At 42.6% G+C, this 25,859-nt stretch overlaps 2 protein-coding genes across 4 annotated transcripts; one reads left to right on the top strand and one right to left on the bottom strand.

Annotated features, from left to right (window-relative positions):
• The first annotated feature begins 7,537 nt into the window (after window positions 1-7,537).
• On the top strand, window positions 7,538-11,641 carry LOC120690220 (FHA domain-containing protein FHA2-like). Of its 3 annotated transcripts, none has more exons than XM_039972805.1 (4): window positions 7,538-7,850; window positions 8,017-8,683; window positions 9,403-9,557; window positions 11,228-11,641. In XM_039972805.1, exons 2-4 carry the CDS (start codon window positions 8,047-8,049, stop codon window positions 11,435-11,437), a joined length of 1,002 nt encoding a protein of 333 aa, XP_039828739.1. In that variant the 5' UTR covers window positions 7,538-7,850; window positions 8,017-8,046; the 3' UTR covers window positions 11,438-11,641. The 3 variants fall into 3 exon arrangements, with proteins under 3 accessions (XP_039828739.1, XP_039828740.1, XP_039828738.1); XM_039972806.1 differs by having other exon boundaries at window positions 7,573-7,850; window positions 8,043-8,683; XM_039972804.1 differs by lacking the exon at window positions 7,538-7,850 and having other exon boundaries at window positions 7,934-8,683.
• A 2,332-nt stretch (window positions 11,642-13,973) lies between these two features.
• Window positions 13,974-20,304, bottom strand: LOC120690427 (probable protein phosphatase 2C BIPP2C1). The gene is made up of 9 exons (XM_039973065.1): window positions 20,009-20,304; window positions 19,227-19,921; window positions 18,357-18,418; window positions 18,030-18,099; window positions 17,712-17,799; window positions 15,402-15,571; window positions 15,179-15,322; window positions 14,968-15,096; window positions 13,974-14,884 (listed from the first exon to the last, which is right to left on the bottom strand). Exons 1-9 carry the CDS (start codon window positions 20,184-20,186, stop codon window positions 14,717-14,719), a joined length of 1,704 nt encoding a protein of 567 aa, XP_039828999.1. The 5' UTR covers window positions 20,187-20,304; the 3' UTR covers window positions 13,974-14,716.
• Window positions 20,305-25,859: the final 5,555 nt, after the last annotated feature.

Genomic DNA, 25,859 nt, shown 5'->3' with positions numbered 1-25,859 from the left:
AGCACTAAACATGGCCTCAATGTACTTATATTTTATTATTTTAAAATAAAACTACTGTAATTCAGATTCCAAGTGGATCTGGTCTTGTTTGGTTTTGTAGCACTAGGTACTGTAGCAAACTTTGACCAATAATTAGGGATACTAAATAAAGTCAGTTTACAAAACTAACTCCACAACTCCTGTGCTACTTCACGAGACGAATCTAACGAGGTCTTTAACTGCACGATTAGAAATTGGTTACTGTAGCATTACTATAGCCAATCATCAATTAATTATCGTCATTAGATTCGTCACGAAAAATTATCCGTAAAAAATTTTACAAATAAACTTCGTTTAGTACTCCGTATATGCAAAAAAAAATTGTAACACGAGTAGCGCTAGCGAAACAAACAAGGTCACTACTGCCCTCCTCCCTGACCGCTAGCGAAACAAACAAGGTCACTACTGCCCTCCTCCCTGACCCGGCCACTACTCCCCTCCTCCCTGACCCCCTCCCGACTCGCTGTAGCTGGTAAAAAAAATCTCGTGTAGTGCGCGCATGTGGTAATTGGATACTGGCCTCTTGAATACTAGCTACGTACGTACCAAGTTGATAAACAGCGGAGAATGAATTTTAACCATACTAGTGGAGATACTCTGTGACACAGGTACGTGTTTAAACAATCCCAGTAAATCAGAATTTATATTTATAGAATATATAGATAAACTATATACTCGGTGACAGTGTCGTTGCAGATACTTTGCAAATCATATGTCCGACTAAGCTTGCATATTCTGGGTTAGATGGATCCATTGTACACATCCCTATATGTATCATGATAAGATCTATTGAGCGTAGCTTATCAAGCAATGCTTTATATAGGTGTTTTTTTTAAGTGTATATAGATATGTCTTAAAGGTGCCTCCTCATCCATCAACAAGGAATATGTGTCCTTTGCTCTTCATGACATAATAAGTATTTCCTCAAAATCTGCACTTTGCTTTGCATTAAGGCCTAGTTTGGCAGCGAAGGGAAGGATACCTAGGGACAGGAGGCCCCATGGGGGATATTCCTTGTAGATGATATCCCCTTCGGTTCCATGGGGAGGAATCCTCATCTGGGTTTATTCCTGCATCTGTTTGGAAGACAATGGATAGAAATCCCTTGATACAAATATATTATTAGAAAATCAGAAAAAAAAATAAAAAACCTAAAAACATGCAGATCTTTACCAGCAGTACACAAACAAAATTTAGACAATACTTTGCTGCACCCTTACATAAATTTAAAAAAATAAAACAAACGATATTGTTCACATATAGGTTCTTACAACTTCTTACACTCACAAGTTGTACATGACAGCAAAAGAGGTTACAATATTGAGAAGGGCTACAATTTTTCAGAATTTCTACACTCTTACAATACCATGTACTTGCATGATACAAAGAACATATGTGCAGAGCATCAAAAGGTCTGGTAAACCGCCATGTTGATTCAGCACAATATGCATCACTTTTTTTTCTCAGATCATGTATTGCTTCCAACAAGCGCACTGCAGTGCTAACATAAAGAAATTTGTGAAATAATTCAAGAGTGTAAATATCTAGCACCAAGTTAATTATATTGAGACGACATCATCGATGAATTCACAAATACGAGTCCGTGCTCCTCAATGTAAAGATTGTACAAACTAAATGAGCAAGTAAATCATGAGCTTCAATCATGCAATCAACCATATAAATCAAAGAAATTAGTCAAAAAAAATGTAGCCTTCTTCTAGGACTCTACGATATCAGGTTAATTTACCCCACCTCAGCTGTTTGATGCAACCATCAAACTAGTGCAAGATCATGCATTGGTTCCCACAAGTACACTGCAAGTAACAAAGAAAATAGAGACATGTTAACTCAGATTTAAAAGGTCAGCTGTTAATTTGACATATGTATTATTTTTTACTCTACTATGACTGAACAAGATTGAACAGTTAAATTTTATTAATAATAATCACCAAAATTTTGTGCTTCAATGCAGATTCAATTGGCAGTTAGAGAGATAAACTAATTAAGAACTCAGCAATGGAATTTTATCAATAATAATAATCACTAAAATTCAACGATGGCACGACCTACTGCTACTAATACAATATATTGAATGCATATTATACTACATAAGACAAATTGGACCTCAAACATTGCAGTAGTCCTATGTCAAACGTGGATTTTGTCCCAAGGAAAGTTCCATTAGGCTTTTTAATACATTCAACCGAATCTAAGGCAAATAAACATGGACAAACAGAACCACAAGATGTGCGGCAGCAGGGCCGTACCTGGAGCAAGGTTTACCTGGGAGAGGTCAGGGAGGAGGGAGAGGAGCGTGTGTCAGATCATCTGCTCGCTCGAGATCTGCTCATGGCCGCAGTCTTCCTCCGCAGGATCTACAGAAAAAGGTGCGAGAGAGGACAAACCCTAGCGGAAGCTAGGGAGAAGCTAGGGAGAAGGGGATGGAGGTGGATTCACCTGATGAGGAGGTGGAGGTGGTAGCAGATCAGGAGTCTACTCCCTCCGTCCCTAAATAACTGTCGCTTTCGCTTCCCGAGAAATAACTTTAATTAATTTTATATAAAAAATATTAACATTTATGATACATAATCAATATCTTTAGATAGATCTTTTAATCTAGTTTTTTAACAAATTTATTTGGAGATACAAATGTTGCACATTTTTTCTACAAATCGAGTCGAACTTGTGGCACGCACACTAACGGCGACAGTTAAAAAGGGACAGAGGGAGTATGGTGGAGGAGAAATTGCAGATGCGATGTCGGAGGGGGAGATCAGTAGGTGGCGGTGGCAGCGCTTCTCTCGCTCGCAAGAGATGAGGAACGGGGAGACGGAGATGGGGAGCGCTGCCTGATGTCTATAGGTCGGGCGCTATTCCACGGGGAAAATTGGCTCGGACGGGTCGGAGTCCCCTACCGAGCAGACTTCCAAAGGCGCTGATCTGGTGGCCCGTGGAAAGTTTCCGCGTGGGCTTCATTCCCGGGGAGAAGGCCGGGAACCCGGCGGGGAAACGTGCTGCCAAAGTAGCCCTAAGTGTGTCTATAATTTTCAAATGCTATTCATCAAATCCAAGATTTTGTTCCTTGGTAAGCTCTCTATAATGGTCTCTTGAGTGTTCATCTATTAATCTATTAGAAAATAAAATAAAGCATATATAACATCATCTTGACAGAGTACACAACTAAGGAGAATTGGACGGAACATTTGTTTCATGGAGATAATTAATAACATAGTTGAAAATACAATGCATATTTATACACCAGCTTCCCAATCTAAGTTTGATGTTCTGTAGGCTTTGTCCCAAGTGAAGTACTACGGATACTCTCTGTACATGTATTTTAGATAGGATAAGAAAGTTGAATTCCAATTGCAAGATAACTGGAACCAAAAGCTATTAAGAGGAATATTTCCAGCTCACGCATATTCTATCCACAGAAGTTGGACATGTGCAAAGAAAAATCTGTTGCAATCAATACGGGAGAGGATCATAGGCTGGCTTGAATGGAATTTCAACTTGCTTTGGCGCACTGTTCTCCCAACCAATTATCTTCTCGACATCCTTACCAGTGGCAATGATTTCAAATTTATCGCAATTTCTGATTATTGCCTTGAGAAGACTCATTATAGAGTAGCGATGCCGTTTTACATGAGGAACCACATACATTAGTCAGCTCAACAATATTTCCAGAAAACTCAGCCAAGAAAGAAGATAAAAATTCCTAAGAAGCCAAACAATATAGTAGTACATTCTACGGATAAATTAGCTAATATTATCATCCGAGACATTTTACACATCAAGTCTATAGGAGACCCATTTTTAAGAAGCAAACAAATGATATTGTGGCGGAACAAGAGTAATCTGATTTCAACAAATCATAATTTTGGCAAGTTAAATTAAACATAGAAGTCTAACAATCTGGATTTTGTACAATGTATTTAGGTAACAAAATAAAACAAACAAAGAATGGAGATTTTCTTACCTGCACACAGGCTGACTGTGTCCCCAGCCCAATAAACAGACCAAAACCAAACGGCTCGAATCACCTGCACATGCTGACTATGTCCCCAGCCCAATAAACAGACCAAAACCAAACGGCTCGAATCTTGAAAGACACATGCATCCATAGTTAAAGCTTCCATCTTCCTCAAATAAAACACATACCCATACCTTCAAAGTTTAGCGGGTAAAATTTTATACCTGTACCCGTACCTGTCGGGTACGAGTCGGATTTCGGGTACGCATCAAGTATTTTAATGATAGGATAAATAACATATCATTTGGTTGTATTGACTAGCATATTTTGAATTTATCATCCATACAAGCGAACCCAAAGCATTAGTAAAATAGAGAACTAAACGGATCATCTTGCATCATTTTTTCTTATCTTCAGCATCTATTTTGTAGTTGTATTTAAGTAAATGCGTTCAATATAGTTATGTATTTCATCTAAAAAATACAACAATGATCATACGCTTCACTACAAATAATAATCAAAATGTCAATATTGTTTTCACATCTATTAGTTCACACAATCTCACTATCCATCTATGTAGTTCATACAATCACAAGAAAATGAGACTTAAAATTTGTGAATGATATGAGTTCACTAGATTATTCTTTGTATTTCGCGTACCCATTGGGTACCCGCGGGTAAAAAATCTTACCCGTGCTATACCCGCAGATGAAATTCTATATCCATATCCATACCCGCGGGAAAAATTTCATACTCATACCCTCACCCGTCGGGTCGGGTACCCGCACCCGTGGGTAAAATTGCCATCTCTATGTCCACCTACTTCATTGTCGTCTCTTACCGCGTCACCCCACTCTCCCTTTCCTTCTTGTCGCTCCTCTCGGCGCATGCCCCCACCTACGCAAGGGCCACCGCCTTGAGGCACCGCATGTAGCAGGGACTCGCGCAGTGGCAAAACTGGCGGAAGCGGGAGCCCCTTAGGGGGGGCCACACATCAGGAGGAGATAAGAGAAGGCCGTTGTTGGGCGGCAAGCCGGACGACGGCAACGGCAGGGCTGCACTCTACGGGAGGGTGGTGTGGGCGTGGGCAGCACAAATCCTTGCAACAGCGGTGGTAGGGCGCCACTGCGGGGACTGCAGCTGCAGTTGCAGCAGCAACGATGAGTAAGATGGCGGCGGTAGAAGGGCGGCCGGAGCTTGATTTGTCCGTGGCGGCGGCCTGCTTTGCCGACCAAGAGAGGAGCGAGATACATAGCGAGCGTGGGAGAGAATGAGCGCACACGAAGGAGGACAGATTGACTGGATTCATGAGTCATTTCCCTGTATACCCTTATGTAAGTTGGTCGTTATCTCCATGCCCTTAAAAAGTTCAGTCGCACCTCTATACCCTCGCGCGAATTTTTGTTTACCCATGTATCCTTTTCGACGGAATTCACGCTAACGGTGTCAAATGGAGTTGGAGAAAGACCAGTTTGCTCTTCTGTGGGGGAGGTGCTGGATATAAAGGGCAGGAGAGGGAGTCTGTGAGGAGGAGGATTTCCTCCGGTTATGTCCTTTTTTATTTCAAATCTAATGAAAAATAAGAAAACAATAAAAATTAAAAATAACAAGGGTTATATTTTTCAATCAGAAACCTCTGTCAGATTCTCATTTCTTTTGAATTGCCCATAGTTCACACTTGTTTCTCTTCTTAAACATCTCTATCAGTCAAGTGTAAGAATTGTACAACAAACACAATAATGCAAAACAGAAACAACCACCAGTACAACTTCACTGTCAGCTCTATTGATTCTAAGTCTGGTACATCAACCAGTCTCATAACATTTTCACTGTCAAGACTTTCATCCTCTAAGTATTTACCCATGCAGTCATGAATAAATCTAGTGTACAATTGTGCGACATCAAATACATGAACAATTACAACTATTTTGGCACATTTGATCAACACCAAATTGAGCTGCAATTTCCCCTCTACAAGCTATTTTCACAATGTACACATTTTTGTATGTATAATCACCTGCCAATTAAATCCTAAAAAAAATTGTACAACAAGTAGGATACCGTAAAAATTGTACAACAAGTAGGATACCGTGCCCACGGCGAGCCCCGGCGGCGCCCTTGACGACCTCCCACTCCACCACATCCTCCTCAACACCGTGGAGGGCACCGGCGGCGGACACCGAGCCCACGGCGAGCCGCCGCGGTCTCGCGCGAGGGCGGCAGCCCCGCTCAAGATCCGCGTAGTGGGCCGATTCGGGGGCGAGGAAGGGCCGGTGGTGGCGGCTCCCGACGGCGGCGGCGGCAAGCGGCTAGGGTTAGGGGGTGGACGTGTGGTCAGCTCAGCTATCCTGTGCACGAGAAAAGAGTACTTATGAGAAAAATGGAACGAACAGGGAGTAATGGATGGACCAGGGACAACATTGACATTTTCATTGGTAGATCCCACCTGTTAGGGTTACTTTACCGTTATCTTTTAACAGAACATGGATGAAAGGACACACGGGTACACAAAAAATTGTGCGAGGGTATAGATGCGACCGAACTTTTTAGAGGTATGGAGGTAACGACCAACTAAAATAAGGGCATACAGGTAAAGTATTTTGGATTTGGGCAGTTACGCCAGCCGCCGCCCCTCCGCCGCCCCTACAGGCTCCACGAAAAAAGCCCTACGCCGCTCCTGCCCTCCAGCGCCACCGCCTACGCCGCCAAGGCTCGGTCCTCTCTCCTTCTTCTTCTCCGGTGTGTCTGCCGGAGACGAGAAGGGAAGGGGACCCATCTTTTTCCTTTCCCCTTAGTTTTATAATGTTTTAGGGTTTGCTAAATAATTTTTCGGTGAAATCATATGATTTTCGGCCGGGTTTGTGTGATCTGCGATGATTTCGGTGATTACCACGACGAGATCGTCGTTACAAGCATCGATTTCATCGGCAGGCGGCCAATTTGTGGCCATTATCTGAAAGGGGAGGGGTCCTTCTGGGAGCCCCCTAACTTCGGGTCATCGATCTCATCGTCGGTGGTCGCGGACAGAAAATCAAGTTTTGAAGGTGATAAATCTGCATCCTATGTTATACCCGATGATGCAATCGCCGATATTCTTTAAGCGATTTAGATGCGTTTTGGATTGGTTCCGAAACGTTGGATCTTGTGGCATGTCCAATGTTTTGGGGTTGGTCGTCAGATTTGGCATAAGAACTGTACTTTGGCTTCGACATTTGATGGAAGTCATTGGGGAAGACGACAATGGAAGAATCTAGATAGAATATTATATATTTTGTATTTCAGATTTTTTCATGTGTAATTTGGGGATGTACTTTGTTAAGATTTAATATAAGTCTCCCTTCCCTTCGGAAAAAAAGGTAAAGTATTCTGGATTCATCGGTGAAAAAGGCTAAGGTGAATGGCAATATTGTCTTTCAGCAGGCCTGTAAAATGAAAATGAAAAAGAAAATAAAGGAAAGCAGATGAAACTCGAAAGATATACGAATCGACGGTAAAATAAAGAGACTTGCGTATTGGACGTCAATCAAATTTACAAATTTCTTAGTATCCAAATTTCTCCGCGGCAACAGGACCCTTTGGCACCGCAACCCATCTCCTCCCTTCGCTCCCCCAGCGCCCGCCGCTCTCCACGCGGTCGGCCCGTGCGCCGCCCTCCACGCTCCCCTGCCCAGCTGCAGCTCCAGTCCGGCTGCTGCGGCAGCACCCTCCCTTCCCACGACGTCTCTGTTCTTTCTCTCGGCCTCGGTCTTCCTTTCCTAGCGGCGACGACCGGGCAAGTTGCGCTGCCCGTTGTTCGTCAAGCGACGGACGCTTCGCCGGCGGCGAACATCCGACACGGGTATGCCTGCCTATTCCCCTCCCTTCCCATCCTGCTGCGCGAAATCAAACACCCAAACCCCTAACATAAGGTATTTCCGTATTTGTATTCGGATCTGACCATGATTTGTATTCGGATCTGACCATGTCCTAAACTGGTTCCACCCCTGTCCATGCCCCACGTTAAGGCCGTCACTGCTACTTTGGGTGCCAGTGCAATGCCCGGTGGATCTTCAGCTGCTGATGGTGATGTGGAGGCAGGGTTTGCAAAGCTCCAGGGCGAAGATTTCGAGTACTACATGCAGACATATTCAATCATGCTGGGCCGCAACAGCAAGAAATCGACAGTGGATGTGGATCTCTCGAGCCTCGGCGGGGGTATGAACATCTCCCGCCACCATGCCCGGATATTCTACGATTTCCAGCGTCGTCGATTCGCCCTCGACGTTATTGGCAAGAATGGATGCCTTGTTGAGGGTGTTCTGCACCTCCCTGGAAACCCACCTGTTAAGCTTGATTCGCAGGATCTGCTGCAGATTGGGGACAAAAAGTTTTACTTTCTGCTGCCGACGCGATCCATCTTCGCCTCAGCAGCTGCTGCTCGACATGCTCCCATTATTCCTCCACCTCTCCCGCCACCATCATATGCACGTCCAGGCCGCCCTCGTTTGTCTGATTTTCACGACCGCTCCTTTGAAGGTGATTATGGCAGGGAGGTGGATGACATTGGTACTGGTATCAGTGAAAGTGGGGTGAGGGGAAAGTTGATAAAGAGAAACAAGAAGTCCTCTGGAGAGTTGGACATCTATGGTGGGCACCGAATCAATGTTGAAGCAATAGGAACGCTAGGTGAAGGTGGTGATCCTATACTCTCTTTGTGCTTCTACTGGATATGATTTATGTTTCTTTATCCTCTTTTTTTTATTGTTATTAAAGACACATACAGTAAGTGGTGATTGTGCTTGGACAGTAATTCAATCTAGTGGCTACATTAACCGCTGATTGCATCATATCTAAAGATTTATCAACAATCCATATTAGTTGATAAGCTAGAATGTACACAGCCTAAGCAAAATTCAGTCATGGAAATTTTAGTAACTCTTACACAACCTAACTAAAAGTGACGGTTAAGGGAATTTTAGTAACTCTAATTTTCATAAAGGATCCATCAATACTTTCTTTGCAAGAATATACCATCTTCTGTATGCTACTGCAAATCATGTGTAAAAAAGTCACTTTTTTTTTGTTACAACAGTACCTTAATCTTTTATGCATGTATTCCCACAACTGGAGGTCTCTTTTATGTTCAAATGTAGCTGCATCTCTATTTTTCCCCTAATATGAAGTTCTAGCAATCTGAATGCATGACCTGTGCTACTCTTAATAATATAGAAAGAGACATTAATAATTAGTACTTGATGTGATTAAAATTCTTCAATCCTTTGCAATTTTCAATAGGCACTTGTACTGTATTATGATTTTTGGAGATATTTCCATTAAAAGGAAACTTTTTATTCACAGTGCAGAAATAGTTCATATCATCGTGCCTCAAGTGCCTTCTTTTGGTTTTGCAGACATATCAGAAATAAGATCAAGGGGTGACAGGGATATTGACAATCAACAAATCCTTCAAGCAGAAGAGAAGGAGGTCGTGTCATCTGTTGCCACAGTGTTATCTGACCTCTGCGGTCCTGGAGAATGGATGCCCATGGCAAAACTCCATACAGAGGTTTGTTATGGGAAATCATAAATATATACCTGTTCAATTTCGATGCTGAAGTCAAAGCTTTACATTGCTCCCTGATTAGTCCAAAATGTATTTTTTTTTACTTGATCAACTGAATCATGGTGGCAGACCTACTGCCTTATCATGTGTTTGTAAACTGGAGGAATGGAACATGGGACTACATCATTAAGGAAAGGAAACTTTGATTGAAATTAGTTATGACATGAATAAATTATGAACTTGTGGGCAAATCCCAACTTGGATTGTAACCTGTAAGTCAAATGTTAGCCTAGCCTGTAAATCTGAACTAGATAATCCAGATCATGAGGAACACCATCCTCAAATTCATACAATCTGGACTTGGACCAGATTATGTAGCCTTTTTCTATATGTTGTGTTAGATGTCATTGTCATTTCACAGCTTTGCTCGAGCTGTATACAAGCTGACCTGAGAAAACTATCAGGGCTTGTTTGGGAGGGATTATTCCAACTTTGACTTCACATGTTTTACAGAAATCGTGGCACTGCAGCGTGAAGCCGATTTGTGAGCCCAGGCTAAAATGAACTAGAAGCCGGGTTAAGCCAGTTTTTTTGGCTTCACTAGTCAAGCCGTTTTGGGAGAAACCCTTCCAAACGGCACCTCAGTTGAATCATTTAATTTTGTGCCTGTAGACTATAAACCTGCTTATTTTACACATACATTTGTCTGCTAGCATCTAGACCCATTCCACTAACATGGGTATTGTTAAGAGTTGCGATTCACGCACAAGAGTATGTTGTCTATTAGACTGTAGCGGATGTTGCATGTACCCAGCAGCAGAAGCAGTTGCACATAATAGTGAAGTAGTCACGTTGCACCGAGCTACTGTAGTGGCAACTGGCAAGGTCCTGTTCACAATAGCTCTAGTTTACGGATGATAATTTTTAGTTTGGTTATTTGCTTTTAAACACACTCCGCATACTAGTGAATTGATTATCTTTGGTTCTGATTATTTCTTATGTCTCGAGACTCAAGACAAGTCATCCTATAGAGGCATCACAATGTATCTACTAAAATCAGGAAGAGGGATTTGGTTTATTCAGTCCCCAATAATTTCTAATCCCAATGTATGTTCCAACCAATTCTCTGAATACGCTAATCCTCTTAAAGTCAGTTGATGTGTTGCTAGGTTCTCAGATGTAGGAGTGATGAATGTAAGAAATCCAAAAATTAAGGGGGGGAAAACAGAACCGATGAGTACAGTATAACCCATGCCTTCCTTTACTGTATTTTGTTGTGTGCTGGGCTTGTACTGTGTGTTATGCTGTGTGAAGCTGGGTCCTTAACAAGAGATGGTGTCTCTTGTAGTTAGGATTTGTGTTTACTATTTTATTGTAAGAGCCCTTCCCTAGCTGTTTCAAGAATTTCGAGCTATTTTGAGTCCGCCCTCTTGTGCAGCACATATACATTATCATTTTTTGTATCATATGTACATTATCATAGATGTTCAGTTGGCCATTGTCTATTTTCAGTTTCCTGCATAAATTTGGAACCTATATATTTCCCTTTTTCTACCGGCTTTCTTTAGGTTTTGCTTTTGAAGGATGCACATTTTTCTAATCTTCTTATTTTAGAGAACTATCTTATTTTGCTTGTTGCCAATTCCACATTCTAACCTTCTGATTACTTGCAGCTTCTTGAACAGTTTGGCAACGTGTGGCACCCCAGCAGGGTCCGAAAGTACCTAACAACAGATGACTGGTCACCAACGGAGACGAAGGGCAGGCCTTGGTTTGGCCTTCTGGCCCTGCTCAGAAAGTACCCAGAGCATTTTGTCATCAACACAAGATCGAAAGGCAGAGTGACCTCGGAGTTTGTTTCGCTGGTCTCCTTGCTCTCCTAGAGGGAACGAGGAAATAACAGCCATGCCTGCTCCGTTTCAGTCTGTTCAGAAGGTCTCACATTTGCCTCCTATGTTTTGAACCCTGTGTACGGTATTAATTGTGTTTGAACAGCCCTAATGACTGGATCATGATCATATCTGTACTGTTGACTTGTATGTATTATGAAAGCATGAGTTTTAACCAATGCTAGCAACTTAGCACCAGCCTTCATCCATGTATGTATGTGCATATCGAGCAATCAATCAACTTGTAAAGGGAAAAAGAAAATGGCCGTGTTTGGTAACTACAGGAATTTTTCCGCGCACGTTTTTTTGAGAAGAGAATCTTACATGAATGGAGTACTAAATGTAGTCTATTTGCAAAAACTTTTTAGGGATGGATGTAATTTTTCGCGACGAATCTAATGACAGTAATTAATCGATGATTTGCTACAGTGATGCTATAGTAACCATCCTCTAATCACGCGGTCAAGGGCCTCATTAGATTCGTCTCGCGATTTACATGGGGGGTTGTGGAGATGGTTTTGTAATTAGACTTCATTTAATACTCTAAATTAGTGGTCAAAGATGAAAAAAAATTCATGAAATCCTAACCAAACACGGCCAATATGTCATGGTCACAATTGCGGCGCTTGGGGCAAAGTAGGGTTGTCTGGAAAATGGTGGTGTGCAGCAGCGTGACACATCTGAGCTGCTTGCTAGGGGTGCAAATTAATGATCCTTAGATACACTTCTAACTCTCTTCATTTTAAAGTTTTATACTAATTTTTCAAAATGAGATCTGATTTTGAAGTAGTATGAAATTTTGAACTAAAGAATGTTGGAGGTGCAGAAAACATAAAAAAAAGACGGGCGTTGATTTCCTAGGCCTTTTGTAAAATGCAGAATCGAATATTTGCAAAACACACCTTATTTTGGATCGCACTTTGAACTACTAAACTAGGAGTCCTTATTTAAAATTCTGGACTAGATATTTCTATAAAACCTTCTAGTTTAGATTGCGTTTATTAATCTTGGTCCAAATATTTGTAAAATGCCCTCTTGCCTCGGACGGCTCCACCTCCCACTACGCGCCTTTCAAGAGCCTCGTGCCCATGGTGATGCTCTTCTTCCTCAACTTTCCCTGCACTCATACCGCACGATCTTTCATCAATTTCGGTTAGTTAAGGAAACGGGAGGGCTGTACTCCCTCCGTCTAGGGGTGGTAATGGGCCATGGCCCTAATGGCATCTTCACAGCCCAATAAAGCCCTTAAAATTTTTAGTTCAAAAATACATATGTTTAGAGCCCGGCCCTTTTAGGGCCCGATCCTTATATTTTCTAGTTCAAAATATTGGGCCCTTTACCACCCCTACCTCCGTCCCAAAATAAATATAGTTTTAGAGTTCAATTCTCCCTTTCCAATACAACTCTATCTCCATCTCTCTCCTCCTCTACCTCTCCTTGTTCCATGTGCACTCTCGAGCGTGTTTTGTTTGGTTTCCACAATATTTTTTCAGGGAATCTTGCATGCATAACGTACTAAATGAAGCATATTTGCAAAACCTTTTTACATGTAGGTACAAATTTGCGAGCCGAATCTAATGAGCCTAACTAGGCTATGAATAGATACAATTATGCTAGAGTAACTATACTCTAATCATCATCTAATCGTACGGTCAAATGTCTCATTAGATACAGGAACTGCTATGGTACCATGGTTGCGGAGGTGGTTTTGTAATTAGACTTCATTTAATACCTCTAATTAGTGGTCAAAGCTGCAAAAAGTTTCACCAAATTTTTTCACCGCCCAAACCAAACAACACCTTCTACTTTTTCAGCTCTCCTTAATTCTCATGCCCAACTTCTAAAACTACACTTATTTTGGGACAGAGTGAGTATACGTCACTATCCATGCATGCATGTAGCACAAAATTTGAAGTGCATGGATTCTAATTATAACTAAATTAATAAATCAGAATCAAAACGATGATCATGTGTAGGACACCAATATATCCCTTTCTTTCTGGATTGTATCTGTAATATGTAGCTAACTGACGATATACGGATCTTGGGTTCAACCCTGCAGGTCGACCCCAACGCTATCGTGTTCGGTGGTTGGGACATCAGCAAAGCATGGCCGACGCCATGGCCAGGGCCAAGGTGCTGGATCAACCTTGAGTCTTGAGACGCAACTCAGGCCCTACATGCACTCATGGTGCCCCTCCCTCTCTGGCATCTTCAATCCGGACTTCGTTGCCGCAAACCAAGGCGCCCACGCTAACAATCTCATCCAGGAACAAATAAAGAGCAGGTGGAGCAGATCAAGGACATCAGGTACTTGAAGACAGAAACTCACAAACGTACAATCCTTTTCTCTCTCATGGACATTTTGGTGAACTAGCAAGGTCGTGTGGCTCATGAACCAGGGGAGTTCAAGCCCGTGATAATTGATTGATCCATCTTTCGACCATCATATTCTTATTGTGAAACCTTTGCTTGTATCCGTCAATAAATCGGAAAAACTGTATATGATTGCACTATATATAGTTCTTACTTTTTTTTCTCGAACAAGAGAGCTGAGTATCTTTGTATTAAGGAGAATAAATAGTCCAATTACAAGAATCCAAAACCACCTTGGACCAGAATGGGATTGGTCAGACCAAGTTAACACCACGAACTGTTACAAAAAGAGAAACTGAAGGACCTGACCAAAACGCAAAAAGAACTGCACATTACTGAAGCCCTCGGCCAACACCGAGATCAGCAAAACCCTTTGCACCTGCAACCTGCTATAAATGTAATTCATCTTTAAAGGCTTGTAATGCAGACTGTAGGTTGGGAGCAGATTTATCGAACACACAAGCATTTCTGTACTTCCAGAGAATCCATGCTCCAAGGATATCGTTCTTACTTGACTTCACACATTTGAACCAGTATTCATTAAGGTTCAGTTCCTCTCACAGATGCCTTCCATACAGGATATCTGTTTGCAGCAGCTCAACGAGGACCACAAAGCTAACATCTAAATGGTGTTATATTTCGGAAGCAAAAGAAAAAAAAACAATACTGTCTGAACACATGCAAGGGCAACAGGGAGGAGCTTTGCTCGCAGCACTGTTGGCCGTTGGCTGTTTGCTGATCAAACATGGTGTATGATGCTCATGTTTACATCTTGTTGAACTGTTGGGAAACCACCATGCAAGCTTAACTTCTAGATTGCTGATGGGGCGAGCTTGGAGTACAGCTTCAACATTACTTGAGAGTTTCTTTTTTCTGCATCAGTCAGTCTTGTATAACTTAAATCTCTGAAGTCCGGACGATTGATACAACAACAGCTATATCATCCAGTTTGCCTCCACTGAAACCAAGGTACCCAACTGAGAGAGCAGCATCTGAAAATGGGCTTCTCCCAGTTCCAGACCTACCCACTTCCTGGGCCTTCGCAGCCAAGTGCTCCGCAATCTCCTGCAAGTGGAATAAAAATGTGTACTTAAAGTATTTTGGTTTCACGTTGGGCATTTTTATTTATGAAGACAATTGATTCTGACCGTTGGTTTTAGATCTGCCTGCAACGATTTGGAGATAATTGCAGCTACTTCATGCTCATAGACATTATCGAAAAGGCCATCCGTTGCCGTCACAATTACATCACCTTCCTCTAGATCAATAGTATAATTCTGAAACGAGAGTAAAAAATTAGCTCAAATGTTAAATTGAACATGTGGTGGAATACAGCAGTTCATGTTAAATTATTTGTACCTGTACAAGTTTAAAGGGGTCATCTCCCTTCTCAATTTGTAGTGGAAAATTGAAACCATAAACCATAGGTTTTGATTTCTCATACACTTCTCCGTTTCTTATTACCAAAAACCCAGAGTCTCCGATATTTGATGCTTGAAGGACCTGTAACATTGACAAGTGCAATGAAAACAAAGAAAATGGCCAATGAGAAAATGGAAAAGTGTTGATCAATAGAACAAACCTGACCATCAAAGTGAGCAACTAATACAGTGGAAGAACCAGGAGAGCATGCTTCATCTGCTGCCTTAGAAAGGATTTGCTCTGGTCTAAGATCTGAAGTCCCTTGATTCTCACTAACGAATTTGTTACAACCATCCATTAGTTCTCTTGCATAAAGCCCCGCGTTGATTCCTGAGCACAGAATTTTCATCAACACTTGCTGTGGTTCCATGAACAATTATCATGCAATTAAAATTCAGCAAGCACAGATTTATGACACAAATGAAGGCTCCATTATGATGACGGAGCTATGAATACAGTTATCTTGCAACCAAATCATTCTGAGTGTTGCCAACACAACTGATATGAACACTACTGAAGAACTTATTTGCCAAGGCTGTATTGGGTGCCTTGACATTTCAAATAACATGTTCTCCTAAATAAAACAGTTGAACACTTCCATTTTCTTACTTACTCAATAGAAGCAGGCTTGCAATATTTTAATTATAGTTTTTGGCTCAGAGTAGGTGTGGAGTTGTACAGATAAAGAAATCTCCCAGCTCCAGCTCCTGTCGTTTTCAACTTTTTGTATGTCAACTTGTCAGCCTACATGCTTATCTACACCTGGATTGCTGATGGCTCAAATCTTCCAAATTATTTATGTGAGTGTGTTGTATATTGATATAAAATTTAATCTCTTTTGGTCGGTGCACTTGTCATGCCATTTGCATCAAGGCATTAAAATTGAAAAGCAAAGGTAATTATGCTATCATCCTTCAGTTCAATGGTCAGACCTTGTCATTTATGGTCTTGTTATTGTCATGTATTTGAAGGCAAATGATTTAGTTTACTTCCCATTCAAATAGCTGAAATCGATTACGGAACTAGCTTAAGATGGTTACCTGTAAGCTTTTGCATGTGATTTCATAAAAAATTAAATAATTCAGATTCCTGGAATCTGGACCTTATAAATCTCCTAGGGGATTAAAACAAAAAACCTCTGCCATGGGGTTTTGCCATCCAGATGGATTTGTCTTAAAGTAGAGGAGTACTAGACCCTGGCTGGCTAGGAAACGACCTGAAATAAGTTCTCAGAGACGTACACATTTTACGAGCATGTGGCAGGAGCCTGGGTGCACTTCTCCTCGATGTGGAAAAAAGGGGTCCGGAATGCGCCTGAGCCCCAGTTAGAACATGTTGGTCCATTACAATCCTGCTAGAATGCTTATTCCTACATTCCAAGTTTCTTCATACAATTTAAAATTTGGCAATCTATTTCTTGTTGTATGTCCAAATCATAACTTTTTTCCCTCCATCCAGTATCCATGTTCCGCTAGGCGCCGACTAAGCAGCGATTAGGCGTGCCTAATCGCGAGTCGAAGGGTCAGCGCCTCGCCTATGGGGGTAGGCGGACCCATAGGCGTCGGCAGCTCGTCGGCGGCGACAATGGTGGTGGAGGAGCGTCCGGCGGAGGTCGCCGGTGGGGGAGGAGGAGCTGCGGGCGGCGGCGGGCGCTCACACGGGCTTGTGCGGGCGGCGGGCATCCGGCGGAGGTCGCCGGTGGGGGAGGAGGAGCTGCGGGCGGCAGCGGGCGCTTACACGGGCTTGTGCGGGCGGCGGCGGGCGCAGGCGCGGGCGGCGCCAGGCGCAGGCGGCTGCGGGCGCGGGCGTATGCAGGCAGCGGTGGGCGTGTGCGGGACGGATAGATGCGAGAGGCAAAGAGGATGCGGGAAGAGAGGGTAGGGTTTAGTTGGGCCTTCAAATGGACCTTTATATGGGCCTTTTTCCCTTTCTCCTTTTTCATGACCACTCATCTCCTTTTTTTTCTTTTCTTTTAAGTATTTATACATGTATTAATCACCGCCTAGGAACGCCTAGGCGCGATTAATCCCACCTAGGCGCTAGGCAATGGGTCAGCGCCTAGAATCCGCCTAGCGCCTAGCTGAACTTGGTCCAGTATCCAAAGAACATCGAGTACCAAGCACTCATGTTTTCTCCGATTAACAAGATGCACTCAACGGTCAGGGGCGCGAGGTCAGGGGCACAATTCACCAAGCAAGGCCGAACAAAGTTGTCTGGTCTTTTTTAGAAAAGACTTTCCGCTTGATAATTGCTTTGCCGAGGTGTCGTTGCATTAATTTAGTTCCACACCTCTATTCGTTCTCTAAAGAACAAGCACTGTATGAGTCTGGTAAATAATGAACTTTTTAAGCATGCGTATATAACTACATACTACAGCTAGAAATAGACAAAACTTTGAACTAGAAGGCTGGGGCATAGTATATAGGGATGAAATAGGAAATCAGATAACCAATAAAGCCTGTGCTTTTACCTTCAAAAGACCATTGGCCAACTCCATCTGCTACACCAAACCAGCCATTGCCTGCAATAAAATACGCATCTTCCCCTCCTGTTGCTACCTGGAAATAGTTTTATCAGTATCATAACTGAAGGATCAATGGAAGTATGGATTCATTATAAGATGAATTTTTGCAGCCAAGCGGAGTATACTCCATAGAAAAGATGAAGTATGTGGAACTTTGGAGCACCAATATAGCTATTGAGATCTTGCAAGTAAAATTGCTTTCTGTCCTTCAGTGAGATGTAACAAATGCATAAATGCCAAAAGAGAATAAAGAGAAATTATTACCTTAGAAGGATGAGGCAGGATTGCAGCACCTGACGACAACACAAGTGTTGATCGGGCTATTTCAACCATCCTAGAAGTAAATTGAAACAATAAAAAATCATTAAAGGACTTGTTGAAGGTCTGAACTACAGGCATACACGCCTTTACTACAAGCAAAAAGGCAGGAAAAAGACATAAGGTAGGCTTGCATGACAGACATAACTAAATGAAGATAAAACATGTACCGTGTACAGCTTTAACAGTGATAGAAACCATTGCAGCATAAGCTATTATTGACCACTTTGTGGTCTGAAACACTTGAAGTCAGAGTAAGAAACAAAGTAATACCTAACAGAATCTTTCACTTCTGAAGTGCCTTTTCTCCAATCCACCTCCTTGCTAACTTGTTCCTATGGGATGAAAATGAGTATGTTAAACCCAGATAAGCATATACCCGAGAGTCCACCCGAGAGTCCAATTCAATACCACTAACAGATATCCTACAATAACATAACTTCACAAGGTTTTTGCCCACTAGACACATAATGTTCACTAAGATTTTCCCATTTTGCACCCAAAGTCCACAGACCATTGTACTCAAAGGATACATATGTGTCACCTGATATAAAGACTGTCTTTTAGTTTAAGGTGTGGTCCCTTGCAAGCTACAAGATATGGTCACAATGCGATGAACCAACCAAAACAAAAATACCACGACAGCAACACATGATACAAAACATGGTCGAGAATGTGAAAAGAAGGGGAAGGGACAGTATAACAGCTAATTCCAGCCAAAAATCAAATAAAGATGCTACTGTCAGGTGGGCTTTAGATATATGATGAAAAGGAAAACAGGGAGTATGTGACAGAAGCTGGATGTTTGTGTTAACAATTCAAGCAAGCATACAGGTAATACTCAACCATATCTTTCAATTTGTGCTGCTATTAAGTTTTCACTTCATCACAAACATGAACCAAAGGAGCAATCCTCACCAAGTTGAACTCTATACCTTATTGAATGGACTGCCATTACTTGAAGAAAGTAGCCATTTTCTAATCAGCAATTGACCATTTTCTGTAATTCCTTAAAACTGTACACGGACTAACACCTTCGTTTAATTTGGGGAATGTATTCGTGAAACATAGTAACAATTCATGAGATGCAACAAGACTAGTCATCTGAATTCAGAATATTAGTGTAAGAGTGCAGTTGCATACCTCTGTTGGTAGGGGGACCCCGAACTCGGCTCCCTGCTCGTCACCACTGGAGCCGCTGCACTCCGTCTCAACGTCGGTGTTGAAATTGTGAGCGGTGGAGCCTTCTGATGCGGCCTCAAAGCCCTCCAAACCAGCCATCCCTGTCGCCTCCTCGCAGCCACCACTCACATCAGCGGCTGAGGCATCCTCGCTCCCCTCGCGCAGCTCCAAACCTGTCCATGTTGTCTCCACGGCAGCACCACTCGTCAGCACGCCTGCCCCAACTGCGACGCCGTCACCCTCACGCTCATACTCAGATTCGGCGGCCGCAATCGCCTCGACGGAGGCCGGCCTAGCCTCTGCCTCCTCAACACCGGCATTGGAACCCGCTGACTGTTCCGGTTCCTCCTCATCCGCGGCGGAGGCGGCACCGGCGTCAGGAGGGGGAGGTGCGAGGGAAACCACAGCTGAGGCGTTCGGGCACGACTGCTGGACCGCTGTCGGGGCGCCCGATCCCACGCCGGTGACTCCCTGCTCAGAGTCAGGCTGCGGTTCCGTCTCGCCGCCGCTGGCAGCGCCCGAGGCAGGGGAGACTGTGGAGTCGGGGCTGGTCGCTGCGGCCACTCCCAAACCATGGCTCGCCGGCTCAGCCTGCGGCTCCAGCACTTCGGGCTTTGGTGGGCCGAAGCGGAAGACGATGCTCCCATCCGCCAGCTCTGCGAGCGGAGATAGCAAAGTAGAGCACAGCCGAATCAGCGACCGAGACGAAGGGGATGGGAGGGAAAGCATGTAGCACTTATTACCGGTGGTGGAGTGGAGTTCGGGAACCGCGCGGCGAGGGGACGGGACCGCCGCGGCGGCGGCGGTAGCATGCGTGCGGCGGCGCGCAGGGAGCGGGAGAGGGAGCGGCGGAGGTGGTTTCGGTGAGAACTTGCTGGGTCGCAGGTCCAGCAGCCCTGCCGCCAGCGGCAGCTCCGCCATGGCTCACCTTGAGTCCTCGCTCGCAGAGAGAGAGAGAGAGAGAGAGAGAGAGAGAGAGAGAGAGATTTTCAATTGTATTGTTTGTGTGCTCGGTGGGATGGGAGAGGATGTGGCTCTCGATTCTGCGCTCCTACTAGCTTCACGAGGCAACACCGCAACAAGGGCAGTACCCTCGGGCCCAGAGTTTTTCCTGGACGGCGAGGGTCGCTGGTGGGTGGGCGCCACAGTTTTGATGGGAGTTGTTAACGGTGTAATGAAAGGGTCCTTCGCATTTCACATCTTTCATCGCCAAGAAATTTGATCTCAAGTTGGAGGAATTTTGTTATTTGGATTTGAATTCGCATACCTTTTAAAACTTAAAACTAGACATCTGAATTATTTCAACGAACTGATCTTAAGTTTTTTTTAGGTGAAACCTGCCGATCCGGGTTTGAGTCATTAGCTCGACATGAATACTTGAGTTTTCATACATTTATTCTACAACGATTTAACTAGCGCTATTCTTAACGTGCCCATGACTGGAACACAAATCCTCTACAGGTGGCTCCCCTACTATTGTCTCATTGATGCGTGGAGCTAGACCCACACCTCAGCCACTAGGGCTAACTGCACAGGATTTTGTTTCCATGATAGCGAGGTGCCTATAGTGATTTCATCAATCTTGATAATACGTCATTAAATATTATGGATGTATATTTATAGAGATGTGAGTGTCTGTGTGTTTGTGAGTTATGTGAAGATTTTATTTTAAGCAACACGAGGAACGAGCGAGGATGTCCTAATAAAAATTATAGAATAAATGTTAAATAGATACTATTCTTATTATCTTCTTGATATGTAATACTTTATAATATATATGTTATCCTTTTTTTATTTGTCTAGCCTAGTAGACCCACTTAATAGTTGAGGGTAAAGACTCTATTTCAGCTGGCCGTAAGTTTGTCCAATTGCACAGCCGTTATCATCCACCGTCCACGCTCCATCCAACGATGCCAGCTCCCCTGTGCACCCACGTGCACCTGATCGGATGGTCCCACCTTACAGAAGGTCAGTGAGAGAGCGGAGTAACTCATTCTGGTGTTCATTTCTTCCCCTCCCTCTCTCTCTCTATAGGGTTAGTCTCTCTCCTCTTCCTTCGCTCGCATCGACAGGCGATTCACCTCCATCTGCTCTCATCTTCTCCATCGGCGCCATCCTCTGGAACCCGGCGGCATCTGCGGCGGTTCAGGAGCTTGGGTAAGTGATTCCCCCCTCCCCTGCGCACCCGAGCAGAACCCCCTATTCATTGTTTTGATGTGTGGCTTTTCCCATTTTGATTTGGTGAAGATAATCAGGGGAGGAGGCGATGCCGCCGTGGCCCAGCGAGCGGACGGAGCTCCTTCGGAGCGGCTTCAAGGCGTAGGTGGATGCGGGTGAGGGGCGGCGACGGCTCATCGACCTCATAGTCGGCATCCGCAAGTGCGGCCGCGGCAGCGCACTTGTGAAGAGGTGTGGCGGTGGCGATGTAGCACCCGTCGCTGGCCGTTGACAAGGTGGTGAGGTTCCTCATCGGGAGGCGTACCAACTTCGCCATTAACCAAAATCCTCGAGGGTGAAGGTGAGAAAAATGTTAGAGGAAGGTGAAAACAGGAGGCAATTGCGCAGCTGCGCCGTCAGGGTGGCCCCTGCTGGCGGCGTCCTTGGGGGCTCCGACGAGTTCGGGGCCGAAGTGCGGCTTGAGGGTGGGGGCGAGGCCCCTTTCTCCGCGGGCTTCTCCGTTGGGGTGCTCGGGGGACGCTGGGCTTGTTTGGGAGCAGCGCAAGGCTGATTGGAATAAGACCAACAACCATTTGGGATGAACCTGGTTGGTGTTCGGCTCCAATTCGTGAGAATGAGAAGCTTAATTTGAACCAGAAAGGACGGTCCGCCAGTGTCAGGGATGCTGAGCAATTGGATGGTCGTTCGTGTGGGGTGCATGCCTCACTTTGGAGGATTGAGCAGGATAGAGTTCATGCGGCTGCTGAAATCAAGTGTTGCCTGCTAGCTGCAAGTATACAAATTATTTTCTTTGTTCATTTTTAGGTTTAATAATGACTAATAAATGGCTTTTGACACTATAGAGCACTGCATTCGAACTCAGCATGCACCATTATTCGCTTTGCTGCAACAATAGTTTGTACTAGTAGCTGTGTTCTGCCATGCATTTTCAGCGGTTAATGGATTCGTTACTTTGGTGTTGTTTATGGGGACCTAAGCAGGTTACCTTTCTATGCTTATAAAAATATATTCTCTGGAAGGCTCCATCAATACCAAGATGAAATTGATCTGTGTACTTTTCTTCATATTTTAGACATTCACACTTATTAGAGTGCATCGCATCTTGCAAGTGCATTATCCCATATTGTTGAGACCAATCTTTTTAAGCATGTCTATGTGCAGTCAAATAATATGACTACTTCCTAGTGTGATTAGTTGAAGTTGGTAAGCTACTTAGCTCTTCTGATTATTTGGTTTTCACTTTTTTCTTACAATGTTTCAGAGTAGCCTTTTTCTTTATGCCTGTGCATGAGCAAATGTAACAAACTAGAAGTAATATTCTCATTTAGGAAAAAAATTGTTAGATCGTCTATTTTTAAATTGATATTGTCAGATCCTGATTTCCACGGCATGGTAGATCTAAGCTCTGCGTGCTCCCTCCTCTGTCGCCCCTGATGAGCTGAAAGTGGGACGAGGCCATCAAAATATTTACAAACAGTATCATTTTGTTCAACTGATTAAATATAGATTGTTCATCAAATAGCCCATACTTATATGTTCATCAATAGCACCGTTCAGAAGATCAACATATTTCTTTGTTTATCAAACAAATTTTTTTCTCCAATTATATACGAATTGTTCTGTATCAGTTCACTTTGCACTTAAATACTTTCTGTAGGCAAAGTAATACTTTTAGTTAGGCAAAGTAATACTTTTAGTTGAGCAATATATTATATTCTGCAATTATAGCTAGGGACTTTAGCATTTCTCCAGTAACAGTTAAGCAATTTACATATCATGGTTTAGCTTTTTTGCAAATGAACCATGAAGGTGAATCTGATGAAATATTACTAGAGATATTTGTTAGGACTCTCTCCTGGAACTCACATCATGAATTTGTGGTCATCTCTTCACCATAGACTTTTTTAACTCATAATTACTGATCTATAGACATTCGGTGATATAAGCAAAACTAATGGCAAAGCCACTGGTGATGTTATGATTTTCTTCGCCTCTTCGTGGTGCATAAAAATACTAATCTTGATGCTGCCACAAGGTTGCTACTTGAAACCAAGTACTCTTAACAAAACATATTTTAGCATTCCTGTGTGTAACATATGAAATTTCCATTCCTGAAATTATGCATTTTAGGTTTGAGTTATCATTTTTTCTTCTGATGATCTGACATCTTCCTCTTTTCTGATTTTAGCTCGCCATCGGCTCCTACTACTTCGGCGCCAAGGGAATCGAGGTTGTCCTCCACTCCTTCCTTCGTCTTGAGGAGCTCTCCTCAAGCGCCTCCGCAGCCTTGCTAAGTCGGAGCCAATCGCAATCTCCAACCCACGCCTCCTGTCTCTGTCGCTCAAGAAGCTCTACAACAGCCAGTGCTTCTCCTCTTTGATCACCAGTCACCAGCAAATGCTTCTGTAGTAGAGAGGTACGCAGTTTTGGCAAAACTCATAAGCATTTTAATTAGATCGATTATGTCTTTTTTCAGTCTCGTATAGTCATTTTAATGTTGGTTCCCAATAAAACTGTTCTACGGAGGTAATAATATTGATTCCCAATAAACAATTTCATTGTTGTATCTAGACACAATAATACATTTCATTAAGCAATTTTTTTGCCTTTACAAAATAGATAAGTAGATAACATACAACTGACAGCAATGCTAATACAAGTTCAGCCTACTAATTTGTAAATGTTTTTGGACCTCCATTACTTGCATAGTTGCATGTTCTCTCTGATTTTTTTATAATTACAATGCAAGTCACTAGATTTTGAACATGGATGCAGATTTGAAGATATTTCGAGTGGCACTTTGGAGTACATATTGAGTGCATTTTATGATTTCTGGTTCACATATAGTTCCGTAGTCAAAGTAGTAGACAAATAAATAGGTAACTATAAAGGTCTGAAAACTGTGTCCTAAGATGCATGATGGTGCATGACATTTCTGCGTTCTTTTTTCTTCATGGGGCTAATGTTGTGTGTTCTGAAGTGCTTGTAGATTAGGATGAAATGATGCAGTTGTAGGCACCACACTGATTAGGACCTGATGAGGTAGCTACAGGTGCATGAGTAAGATTGTGTAGGCAAAATTGTAATTTCTAACAAGCATACATGCATTTATAATAGGATGCCAAATTCATTTTATTTTAGATTCAGTAACAGGAATAGTGGCATCTCTTTTCATCGTTCATTAGGCAAAAATATGGTACTAAATTAGGCAACTTATGTTACATCAACAAGTAATTTATCAACTGTGGTTCAACACTTTTTGTTCTGGTTCTGGCAATCTTTTTCATATGTTGGTGAATTTTACTATTTGGGTCTACTGAACAATTTCAAGCAAAAAATCATTATTACTTTAGCATTTCATATTTTGATTATTTGGCCTCTTTTATTAATATTCCATTTGAAAGAATAAATTCAGTATTAATAGTGATTCAATTCTTTGTTTTGGTGTCACAGCAGGCTCACACAAATCAGATCATGGTGCTGGTCCATGTTTTTTTGGTGCTAGAGAATGAAACCTGAAGACTTGCTTTTGTGTGAATGTTTAAATGGGTGAAAAATACCTTTGTACATGTTCTAATTTTCTTAGAGTTTTTAACTTTGCTTATAAGGTCCCAAAAAGTTATTTCATTGTATAACCATTGAGTTGAATTGGTAGTATTAGTGAAGTAGAAACGTACATAAGTGAGCAAATTAGAAGTGGCGGTGGTGGTAGAAAATTGCTTCATATGCAGGACTCTCTCGTATTGATTGGAGTACTTTACTATATATGGAAGGTAGCATGTGCTGATTCTATTTACCTTTCCTAATGTGGGCGGCCGTACATGCCTAAATTACGGCCGGCCGTACGTTAGTTATGTGCATAGTTGAGTACAGGATCCAGTTTATGCTGGGACGGCTTTGGAGTCAAGCAGGCGCGAGACACGCGCCTGATTTAATAATCGAGGAAGTAATAAGGTGTCAAGGGGCAGCGGCAAAATAGGAATATCACATGAGTTGGAATAGAAAAAGAAAAGAGAAAAAAAAGGAGAATTAAGAAAGTAGGTGAACATCTAATTGAAATAATTTATTTTTTTAAACACAAATACACAATACAAACAAAGACTCTCGTAAATTCCCATAGACACTCACACTTTATAAATATAAGCACGTAACGAGCACATCTGAGAGACAATTCCTCATGCACATCTAATTGAAATAAACGCAGAGGCTTAAAAACATGCACAAACACTCTCACCTATATGAATACACGCACACAATCTTAACCTATAATTGCACCATCTACCTCTGAAAATAACTTTTTTTTCTATTTTATTCTAAAAATTTATTTAAATCTTTGAATATACCAAAACTAATAAAAAAATAAAACCTACACTCTATATCGTGAACTATAGATACAGAAAAAATATATCAAGCATA

This window comes from Panicum virgatum, chromosome 9N (assembly GCF_016808335.1).
Source record: "Panicum virgatum strain AP13 chromosome 9N, P.virgatum_v5, whole genome shotgun sequence".
In the NCBI taxonomy this organism is placed as follows: Eukaryota; Viridiplantae; Streptophyta; class Magnoliopsida; order Poales; family Poaceae; genus Panicum; species Panicum virgatum.
Note: the sequence above shows the minus strand (reverse complement) of the source record. Positions and strands in the feature narration are given on the sequence as shown.